General features: G+C 40.1%; 1 protein-coding gene across 1 annotated transcript in view; it reads right to left on the bottom strand.

The window, feature by feature from the left end:
- Positions 1 to 1888: 1888 nt before the first annotated feature.
- The window catches only part of lcor (ligand dependent nuclear receptor corepressor), a 76186-nt gene continuing 65690 nt past the window's right edge, over positions 1889 to 12384 (bottom strand). The window contains exons 6-7 of the mRNA XM_085355545.1: positions 7967 to 8057; positions 1889 to 3406 (exon numbers count right to left, since the gene is read on the bottom strand). Coding sequence (XP_085211671.1) covers positions 2269 to 3406; positions 7967 to 8057 — 1229 coding nt within the window. The 3' untranslated portion in view covers positions 1889 to 2268. The remainder of the gene's footprint in view (positions 3407 to 7966; positions 8058 to 12384) is intronic.

The raw sequence follows: 12384 nt of genomic DNA, 5'->3' as shown, positions 1-12384 counted from the left end.
CTCAAGATTAATATTCTGAATTGGCCCAAACCCAAAATCAGCCAAAAATAGTGGTGCATGCCATTTGTTAAAAGAGAATAAACAAAATCAAATCAAATAAATAAAATGTACAATACATTTCAAAAGGAGTGAATCATCGTCATTTCATCTGAGCAGGGAGTTACAATTCGCATGTCAAAAATCTCACAGACTGGGTGAGCACCAGGCAGTGTCAGGAGCGAAGAGCGACATTTAGCGACGAAGGGGAGGGGAAAACAACGAGACAACACTACACAAAACTGAACTTGTTCAAGCTGTCAAACTTTTTTTCTTTTCTTTTTAAATGGTGGAGGTAATTGAGAGGAAAATAAGTGGTTTGGATCCAAGCTGCACCTTTCAGAAACACTAAAGCTTTTTTTATGCCATCTCTCTGACCTCCTCATTGCCTCCTCTGTTGTATTCCTCAGAAAAGAGCTACACTGCATGCATAACCTTAAACTTTCTTTCTCCTTTGTTTTTCTTCTTGTGTTTAAAAAGTGCTATCTTAGAGGTTCAGCGCCATAAATCCACAAATCCACAAAGGTCTATCTGCTGCTATGGCACCGCCATATTATCCATATGGCCCTCCCAGAGTCAAAGCACTGGTGAGAAGCTTGCCGTGTCCTCTTTTCATCTACTATTAGGTCCAACAGGAAATTACCATATTTGTAATCCACATCTGTCTCAGTTACCCTGAGTTAAAAATGAGGAGAGAGAAAAAACACCCAGAATCATGGATTGGCTTTTACATATTCAGTCATAATAAGTTATAATATATTAAAATCTGCCTTTCCCCCACCTACCAACTACCCCTGCCCACTGCATATTACCCACCCACCACCCCAAACTGAACACCCCACAATAAATGCACATTGTTGTAGTAAACTGCCTTTAAAACCATCTTTGAAGTTTTAGGGAGAAGAATTTCTTTTAAAACTCATGTGAGTTGCTTCTGCTTGGTTTTGATTAGAAAAAGGAAAGAAAAAACAACATCAGCAATATGGTGTCATTAGCTAAGAAGCCAAAATCCATTAGCTTAGGTTAACTAAAGCCTCTATAGGAACTGGATAATGAACTGGGTAGCAGCACAGTTTCACATTCTGATCCTAAAAGGCATTTGTCCAGTAACGATCTTCATGAGAGGGTGAGCTCACTTTAGTCACCGTTTGCGGGTGGCTCCGGCTTTCCAGGATCAGCAGTGAGAGACTGATGGAGGTCCGTGAGGTAGCATTCCGCCTTAAAACCCCCCCGCTGATCCATAAGCAGATCACCCCTTAAATTGTCCCTTGGCAAAAAAGAGGGTTAAAGAAGCCTCCTGCATCTGAATATGAATCAGCGTATGCAGGCGATGTGCACCTCTGACCCTTTGCAAAGTTGTGACTGGGCTTCAGAGACAGACCATAATAAGTGCATGATGCATGGGCAACAATGCCGAGGTAACCTGGTCTGTAAGCGCCAGACTCAAAATGTAGTGCAAAAGAAAGCAAAACAAATCAAACGAAAAGATAGAGGAAAAGAATTCGATTACAGAAGTCAGTAGTGTCCACGAAACTCACAAACATGCATCCCTGAATGACTTTTGTGTCTTCTCGTTCATAAAAAGGATGGGTTATTCTTGCTTTTCGTCCGCACGGAAATTAGCAGAATATTTGAAGGAGGAAAGAAAAGGATTTTCAGTTAAAGCGTCATGGCTACCTGGCAATAAGAGAGTGGGTTTGATTCCGAACCCTAACTGAGGAATATCAATGGTACAATTAAACCTTACAGCTGCAATTTTGAGCTAGTACTTGATGAGCAAGAGGGGAGTGATAAAGGGACCAATTTGTCACTTCTTCTAAGGAGTTAATTTTCAACCTTCCCCTTATTTTTCCCCATCATTATCATATTAATCCAAAGCAGACTGCATTTATAAGCAGCAATGCTTCAGTGTATCAAGTTCATAAAAGACGGGAGAGAATTTTTGGGGGTTGGGGATTATCAGCATGCGTAAATAATTGTCATTTACCTAATGTCTTTAGCTGCATTTGTTAAGCCCCTGAATAGAAAAGCTGAACAAATGCTTCTATAGCATCGCTCAAATGACACTAGTTAAGAACCATCCGATTAGTTGTGTCTCTCCAGTTTAAGAATCCTCCTCATATAATCCCTGCATTTGTGCTCACCCAGATACTGCAAAGTAAATTGGCACAAATAAAGCCCCATCCATTTTCAAATTACTTAAGTCAGTTGAGGTTTACATGTGTAAGTCGTTTAGTCGATCGGTTTGAAATCATCATCGATTTCTTCTTTTACATTGTTCTTGAGCTCGGCAGCTGCTAGCGATGCACCGTCGCCTCGTGGGGTTGCAGTGGGCGTGTTCTCTGACTCGTTGGGAAACTCCTGGCTTCCTGCTTCCATCTTCATCATCAGCTTGAGCTTCTTCTTTGGGGGGTTCTTCAGGGTCCCCATGCGCTCCTTGACCTTGTACTCCAGGGTGCTGTGTGGGATCCCATACATGTTCTGTGCCTTGGACACGCTCATCTTCCCGCTCATCACTACAGCTATGGCCTCCTCCAGAATCTCACTGTTGTACTGGCGATATCGGCCTCTCTTCTTCCTTGGCTGCTTGGAGCTTGGGTCCCCTTCCACATCTGAGATGGAGTACGCCGGCCCAGAACTTGAGTGGTCCAAGTCTGAGTTCCAATATTCAGCAGCCCCATCCAAGAGGCTCCCAAGGCTTCCTCCTCGGCGGTTCTGCTTTGGCAGAATGGCTCTTAGCTTCCGGCTCAGAGTGTTGTCCCCATGGCCACCACCCCCGACCCCCATTGCACCGTAGCCATAAAGCTCAGAGGAATGGGAATCCCAGGAAAGATCCATGCCCCGAACCTGGGGGATTTTCAGGTCAACAGGCGGAGAGTGGCCTTGGTCTCTCTTTCCTTCAATGTGATGATGTTGGGCCTTGGAAACCTGATTGTGGTGGTGATGATGAAGGGAACTCTTAAAGGTGAAGGCTCCGTGGTGGTTGTGGTGTTGATGCTCCAGGAATGTAGGCAGGTCTTTGAGGTCGCTCAAAGCTCCACTGGCCTGCTTCAGCTTCATTAGGCTTTCAAGGTGAGCCTTACTTCCCCAAAATGAAGAAGAACCCTTTTGGCCAAGCAAGGAATGGGACTGGCTATGACTGAGCAAGCCAGCTGACTCTAGATTAGACAGTGAAAGAGCAGGAGGTTGACTCAGAAGGCGATGCTTCTGGCTGAGAAGCTCTTCCTTAATACGCAGCGAGCGGGCCAGTGGGGGCTTGAAGGAGTTAGAGTTGACGTAGTTCTCCCTCATTGCGTCCTGCAAACTTTTCTGCAGCAGCCCATCCTCCTCTTCCGCCTCTGGCAGGGTATGATCTGCTTTGATTGAAAGTCTGGATGGAGAAGAAGACGAAGAAAAGAACTTCAGGAACACAGTTCTTCATATAAGATCAAAGTTATTTTTAAGACAGGGGTAGATTTGAAACAACTGAGGTAATTACAAAAAGAGAAAAGAGCAACAGACCGTATCTTGCACTTATATGAACTGATGCTTTAATACATACAGTATTGAGTGATTAATTAAAGCTAAAACTGACAACCTAATAAAACAAATCTTTCACATCTTTTATGCAACACGTTTTCTTTTTAAGCAGAACATTTGCTGTTTCCCACATTATTACTGAGCATCAATTAGCTATTTGCAGTTACTGCAGCTGCATTTAATATAATGTAGCACAAGGATGCATGGCATTATAGTTTTTTCTTTGGTCTAAATAAATCTCAATTGCTGCTTTTTTATGTAACCCACTGCATGAAGGTGGTTTAATTTTGCCGTTACCAACAGAACTGAATTGTATTTATATTTCTACAGCAATAACCAGTTGCCTTCCATAGTCTCTCCTTGCATGAGACACGGTAGTCAGATGTTAACTAACAGATGCCAGGGTTGGTAAATAGTTGCTGTGATGGAAATCCTTGTTCTAATCATTATTATTTAAGTATTACTGCCAGCTGCAGTGAAGGTGGAGTAAGTCTGGACCACAGGGCAAGAGGTTCTCTAGAGGGGAAGTTGAATGATATCAAAGACTGTCACAATAGAAACAGGCTAAGCCTTCTGATAAACACGGGGTAGGAAGGGCTGACTGGCCTGAACATGACCTCCAAAATTGTTTCAAATATATGAAGAAATAATTAAAAATAATAAACATGCCAAAATGAGCTGCCCAATGTTAGGTTGGTTGTTAACGTACCTGGACGATGTGCCCAAATAAAGGATACGGCTGTGACTGCACTTTTTGAGTAGGAGAACACCAACAGATGCCAAAGAATATTACAGGTATCAGCCACAATCATTGGTTGTCATCAAACTTCAAAGTCCATATGAGTGCGTTATCAATTAGAAGCACTATTCACAAATAGAAGATTTGTCCAGATACATTTCAGGATAACAGCAATCCACTGGTAGTGAGGCTCATAGGCCTGGTGCCTCAGGACTTTTGAGACATTTCAATCCTTAGAAGGAAGACCTATCCTCATAGGCTTAAGGTGCTGTTTCTAACTGTGTTTTAATCGTGTTGTGCAAATACTTCACCAAGGTTTACCTGCTGGGCTATAGCCTTGTTTGTCAGCAGGAAATCTGTTGCTATGTTAGGGTAAGAAAAAAAGCATCTGAGTGTCTGTCAGTTTTCACCTAATATTTTTCTGTTATGGTAACCTTGATTGCAATATCATTCATATTAGCAACAAACACAGGTGATCAGACAGGAACCAAGACTATCACAGAGTATTTGGGGTAAAATGAGGAAGCCGTAAACTAAACTAAAACCTGCACACCACTACATCATGCCCAAATTTAACATAACATCTCAGTGCAGCAGTTGCAGTCGCATATGCTCTCTGAATCGAACCTGTTTCAATCCATATTTGACCTACAGTACAGATCAAAGGTTTTCATGAAAATGACCACCGCAATTAGCATAAATTGTTTATTCCCTCCTGACGCACACATGTACACACATGATTCTTAACACAACCACAAGGAAAATTATGTTCATCAATAGTTAACAGAATGCAATGCAAAGAAAGTTCACTAAGACACTGACAAAGGCTTCTTTTCTGCAGGACAAAGTCATGTTGATATTGCTATTGTAACACTGTTGGGTTGATGAAACAAATCTATATAAACTTACCATTAAACTAATGATAGTTCATTAGAGTAAAATCAATAAGTGAAGAATAAAAGTGGAGAAATGTGGAGAAACTGAATATGGACACAATCTCTTCAAGACCTGCAGTCCTGTGCTCAGCTTTACAAAGAAAGTGTATTTTCTGTAAAATCAAGAATCTAACTGACTTTAATTCAACTGAATTCAGTTTTATTTATATAGCGTCAAATCCCAACTGCAGTCACCTCAAGGCGCTTTATATACGGAGGAAAATTATAACAATCAAACATCCCCCTTTGAACAATCAAATGGCGACAGTGGGAAGGAAAAACTCCCTTTTAATAGGAAGAAAGCTTGAACAGAACCAGGATCTGGAAGTGGCAAACATCTGCCATGACCAAGGGACAAAAAACACAGTTTAAAAGAGAGTCAGAGATTAATAATAACTAATTAATACATTTATCATCAGAACAATGTAATAATTCATCCAGTTCAAGATCCATCGCAATTCTCGCCCACAAATTAACAAATGTGACCTTTTTCCCATTAGGCTTTCATTGTGGTGAAGTTCGGTTAAATTCTGACCAACGCTGCAGGAGGTGGAGTGATTTTTGTGAACTGTAGACAGAGAGATTATGCCTCGCCACAACATACCCTTATGAATCCTTTGGCTGGATGAACGAATAGCATAGTACCGAATATAAACACAAACTCTTTTTATTGTCTACATGATTTAAAATCTTTAACATCTGAGAAAGATTTACTAGATTCTCGATGAAAGAAACACACTTTCTTGATCATCTACATGTTGTAGCTGTGCACTGTCACCTGGGGGCAGTGTCAAAACATGTGGAACAACTATGGACTACTCTTGCGAAGTAGCCTACAGATCAGTGTTTGTGGGCTGCTGTTAATCTTTTAGCTTAGCCCCTGCCACGGAGAACACAGCAGTCATAACAGACAAAGAGATTTTTGCAGTGGACTGAAACTGAGTGTTAAAAACTGTGCAAAATATTTGCTTTGCTTCTTCTGTGGGCTTCTTTAAATTTCTGATTATTTTTTCACACTTTTTCTCCTTCCTGTTTAAACCTACTTTTCAACCAGTCAGCATTCTTCATACACAGAGCATCATCACTGTCAGCCTACACGCCGTTGCTTTTTTGAAGTACCGCATGCAAGCACGTCTGTGTTGGTTGCATACCCAAAAATCCTGCGTAGCCAAAAAACCTACGCAAAACTGACACATACGTGGTTCCATGAATTACACTTAATGGTGGTGGGAGCAGCAAGACCCCAACAGAGACAGACCAGGAATCAATGACAACAGTTATGTCACAGAAGGGAGGAGGGCTTGGGGTGGATGTGGGTTGAAAAGTGGCTTGCAGATGTGCAGCAACTGTGGGCAGCTGATGAGTGGAAGGGTGTCAGCTAAGTGCCAGCCAAGGAAAAGTGAATCTGCCAGGCTTAAGGTTGAGCCTGACTCTGTGGCCTAGCTGAACTAACAGTATGGGAGCATCACACAGCTCTTTCTCAGTCACTTTTTATTTATTTAAAAAAGGCACTATTTAGTGATGACAGCCATATCGAGTATGCATAACAAGATAGAGTAGTGCAGTCATAACAAAATCTGATGACCTATAATTTACCTGTTAACAGCTCCCCACTTTCAACCCAAAGTGAATACAGGTTCATAAACTGACAGATCTACTCTGCAGCTCCTTTTCACGAAAATAATCTATTGTGAATGCATGCAGTATATACTGATGGTGCAAATATTGACTGTACAAAACAGAGGAGAGATTATGCTTTTTATTTAGATGTGTTTCATATAGTGGTGAAGGTCTATATTAAATATTGCTATAGGTTGAATAATGAGGCCAGTACAGTTTATTTACAAATAATCTCTATGATCCAAGAGCTCAGTTTGTCTCTCTAAATTTCAGACAGTTTGGGGTCTTTGGGCTCTGTGTGATGTCAATTCCCTAATATTCTGATCTCAGCCAGACAGCTTTGGCTGAGACCGCAGCGTTCCCAAGCATTTGATCTTCCAACCTTCTGTTTGCAGTAGCAGCCAATCAGAAGAAAGCTGGCATCATGGAGAGGAGCTAAAATTTCTTATCTCACATAAAGTGAAATGAGAGCTCATTATATCTGCCACAGAGAGGGTGCTGCACCACAAACTTCCCTGTGATTACTTTGGTTGACAGCCGTTTGCTGCGATTGCTCATAGTTTGTATGGAAGAGACTGACCAGTCTGGAAACACTCGCCACTTACCCTCGGAGCTGCAGTGAAACTTGAAAAATCACGATGGAAACCAGAAACATTTGCTTTAAAAGTAACGTTTTTCTTTATCACTGCAACCCACACATTTCAAAAGATGCTGTTTCACTGCTGGTTGAATAGCTTGTGGGTATTTGCACTAATTTCTACGCTGGAGATCATCAACCGGTCACAGAATCCGCACTTTTCCTTAGCACCTGGAGGTTGTCAGATGTTTGGCAACCAGTCTCTAGGCATGTGTGACTGGAGCCTAAAGCCACTTTAGCAGAGATCAAGAAAAAATATGGAGCTGTAATTGAGTTTAATAGGGTTATTTAAGTTAAATCAAATATTCATTAATTAATAAGTATTTGGTAATCAATATGGTTGACAGCCATAAAGAGACTGCCAAGTTTTGTCTGTGAAGTGTAGTGCAAAATTACAACACTGCTTTATTTCTTTCACCAGTGCTGTTTCAGGCAAATAACTGAGCTGCTTTGGTTAAATAGACTAGTTTGCTTTCTTACCCTTTGAGTCCAGGTTTGGGGGTGAAGTTGAGCAAAGCTTTGGGGCTGCCTGCACTGTGGTTCTTCTTTGTGGAGAGGTCTAGGACGCCATCTGAGAATAAACAAAGAGGAGAGAAAAAAAGATTAAACACAACTGACCTCCAGCTCTATTCAATACACTGCTTTTCTTTGGAAAGAGATGTAACCCTTACTGTAAATGTCTGTATATGTCTACAATTACATCCTCGAAGAAACTATTTCAGAGGGAGACAACAGTGTTTTTTTATATTATTTTCTCTATTTCCGATTATTAATTTGTCTGTAATGCAAAACACAAAGTAAAAACAAAGAAAGGAATCCACCTGTGACTGAAATTGAATCTATTAGGATTCCCACATACACAACCACCGAGCATTTGAAAATGTAAAAAGCAGGACAAATTTGTTACCTGCATATGAAATCGTGATATTTTCAGACCTTGCACGATCCATTTTCTTTTAGTATACTATGCATTTATATTTTCTCCTCTTCAGTCCAGTTTGATTTTCATCAGACATGTTTAATGCCCTCCTATAGAAGGTTTTGGATTGCAATCAAGATTTGATTAACCTGAGCAGGAAGGCAGTTGCCATGACGACCATACCATATTCCAGAGTGAATATGAGAAATCACTAAGTATATATATATGCTATGTGCGTGTGTGTATATATATATACATATATATATATGTATATATGAAACAGCCAACATTATTTGGAAGGTTGGATGTGTCTTATAAATGAGCCTCTTCACACTGCATATCACGGTTTTGCATTTTATACATTCATAAAATATTCCATCACTGTTTGATCGATCGGCATGAATGTTAAAAGCTTTGGCATCTGCTTGTGTCTGTATATAAAACCACCCGTTTTTCCCCCATTTTTTTCGTTAAATACCAAAAAAAGAAAAAAAGAAAAAAAAAGATGTTCTGTGTGCATCAGAACAGGTGGAATCTGTGTGACACTCGCAGTGAAGTCCTGGAAATACTGTGGCTACATGCTGAGTGTGAAATCTCAGTTTATTTGTCAATATGTTTAGTTGACACACACGTGGAGAAAAAACTGATCATCCTATGTAGTGACATAAAGTAAGCAGAAAAAAGTGTAAGCTGGCACATTCTGTTATTTTTTTATTTTATTTTCAAGAAAATCTGTTCATCTTCAAAGCAGAAAATGGTAAAAAAAAATATGTAATTCTGATCCTTTTAATGACAAAGACAGACTGATTACATGATCTATCTATCTATCTATCTATCTATCTATCTATCTATCTATCTATCTATAAACATATCCATCCATCCAGGGGAGCCTTGTCAGGGTCGAGGGGGATCTGGAGTCTATCCCAGCTACCACAGGGCAAGAAGCAGAGTACACCCTGGACAGGTCTCCAGTCTGTCGCAGGGCTAGCACATACAGACAGACAAACATTCACACTCACATTCACACCTATGGCCAATTTACAGCTACCAATTAACCTAACCCCACTAACTGCATGTTTCTGGACTGTGTGGGGAAGCTGGAAAAGAAATGCCTCGGCCACCCAATCACCGTGCCACCGTGCTACCCATATATAAAAAGAGTCCAGACTGACTGTGACAATTACAGTATGCACACATGCACACATACTGTAATTCTTGCATATGCATATTTTATACAGCATTGGCATGACAAGTTTTTAACAAGGAAGCAAACTCTGTACGTGTACACATTTTGGCTCCTAAATTAATCTTTAAGAAAATGCACTGAAGTAAGAAAACGCCCAGGGATAACAACCATGATAAATTACACATAACAAGTAACACTAATGAGGTCCTTCTCCAAGCTAATGAACATTTTAATTATCATCGACCTCTACATTAGCATAACTTGTTTTTACAGGATGCATTGATGGTGGTATTACGAGCTCCCCCGTGTTCCTGTATTAAACTGTCATAAGACAAAAAAAGTTACCTCATCAACATGAATATTTATGCAGCAGTTCTAATCAGATTACGAACTGTTACTCGTATGTTATGATATTAACACCCAGCGAGCGTCAAATGCCGGGCAGATTTTTTTGTTTGAGTGACTCTCAGAAGGTTGTCTAAATTAGTCGGGAATCAAAACAAAAAATCCTGCTGAGAATCTGTACTTTGTTTCAATGTCAGATGGACAGAGTAGGGCTGGGGCTGACAAATAGGAAGACATTAAAACGACTAAGGTTACAAACCCTTCAGATTTCTCTTCTATGTTTCACCCTTAAATGCATTTAATAGCCATTGCATTTATTTAAATTGTTACATTAACACTCTGGTCAAAAACATAAGCTTCCAGTAAATTCAGTACAATAATGAATTTCTGACAAACCTTTAAGCAAATGTTAAATTACACTTAGGGTTGTTAAAAAGAAAATAAGTTCTGATATTTATTGATAAGTAAAATTAGTGTTGAATTAAATACCCATTCACAGCAGTACTGATACCAACAGTGCTGTCTTCACTTCCTTCAGCTGACACCCAACCCCACACAGCACTGATGGTGACAGACAGGCACAAAAGGCCCTGCCCTCACTAATAGCTGACAAGCAGCACAACTTGCGGAAGCATCCTAAAGACTGAGACAGCGATCTTTATGAGACGTTTCCTGGGGGCAGTAAAGCTCCCATTTCAACAACACAGCTATCATAATTGTTAACCTGGGAGGTGTGCATTGTCCTGTTAGCAGTTTAACTATTAGCACCTGATCACCACATTAGGTGATACGATTAAGGTAGTGGGTTGCACCCAATGATAAAACCATGATGTTAACATTGGAGCTGTCCTACCAGTCTGAAACAATGATGGGCAGTCTTGATTTAACAGGATAACACAATTCTTTGAGTCTACATAGTATTATGCCAGATTGTCAGATTGAAACTGAGAAAAGTCTGCCAGCAAGTAGACAGAGACAGCGCAGCATAATGTACCGACTCTATTTGATTAGCAATGACATACGTTGCCAAGTCACCACAAGCACAGGAAATAAGCATCAACAATGGAAGGGAGCGACCAACGTTTTCCTAGGTGTCTACACCGAGTTTGAAATTCTAGTATTATGGCAATCCTAATTACACATGTGCATGCTCACGATAAACATGGACACAGTTTCAAATGATGCTGTCAGTGTATTTAAAAGTAATCAAAGTGAGCCAAAAGACTGCGCTTAAGTTAAGATTGCTCTAAGACATTTTTTTCTTTATTACTAGTAGTAGTATGGGCTCTTCAATAATGATACCTTGATAAGTATTAGAGACAATTTTCTATTTTAATATTAAGATATTTTGCTGATGACATTTGGTGCGTAATCAGCAGATTGGGTAAAAACGTGTTCTGTGGACATGTAATGCTCTAATAGCGGCACAATTAGCTAGCACAGATATTAATGGATAAAAAAAGTGATGCACCTTTAAATGAAAACATGATTTTCTCTGTAGAATTTATGCCTGCCGTGTGCTTCAGCTGACAATCAGCCATCACACAGATGTAACATAACACTGATTAGTGAAGCAAATAAAATGTGTCTCTTTTTCTTCTCCGGAAATTACATTTGCTGTGTAACTGAAACGATTCCTGAGCCCACATTGAGTCAGAATCACTTTAAAAGGCGTTTCTTGTTTGTGCGTGTGGGAGAGAGATAGCTCGTGACCATGAGGTGGATCTAAATGCCTACGTCTCTCTGTTGTAAAAATTAAGTAAGCTTACTGTAAGCAGATTCTAAAAAAGCTGGTATTAAAGTGGATCATCGGTCACACTGTGAGGGTTGAGGCAGTGAGCTGTTGGTTCACCCCAGCAGCCTGCTCGCTGATCAAACTGCAGACACCCTGCTGGGTCAGTTTGATTAAACAGAGATTGAGCCCTGAGCTACAATTCCAGACTTGGTAAAGCACTGCACGTGCAGGCTTGATTCGAAGCATGTCTTTTCAGAGATCGCGGTCAGGAAAACTGTGTGCACACTTTTAAAGTTGAAGATGAACAATTATTCGCAGCAAGTGACGACAACTAAAAATGAATTGATGCGAATCTGATGTGCAAGTCTGCTTCAAATGTTTGCTGTCAGTGTGAAAAATGAGAACATTAATCATGGACCTGAGCCAGGCAATCAACCCAGTGTGTGGTTAATACTTTGGGAAAGACTAGAACAAACACAAAGTGTCATACTTATTAGTTAAAATTTGAAATGTGTTTTTACATTTATTTTTTTCACATTTCCGCTCTATTTTCATTTTTTATATACATCTACATTTTAATTATTTTAATAATGGCAGCCAACTCTAAATTTGAATTACCAGTGCACTAATAAAGAATTATACATTAATTACAATTTTTGTTTAAACACTCTTGTCTGATTCTTTTTGTCGTCTGTGCACACTGGTATTAAATA

This window comes from Diplotaxodon limnothrissa, linkage group LG6 (assembly GCF_057381915.1).
Source record: "Diplotaxodon limnothrissa isolate DT_005_m linkage group LG6, D_limnothrissa_male_GT1.1, whole genome shotgun sequence".
NCBI lineage: Eukaryota > Metazoa > Chordata > Actinopteri > Cichliformes > Cichlidae > Diplotaxodon > Diplotaxodon limnothrissa.
This window is presented reverse-complemented; position numbering and strand designations above follow the sequence as displayed.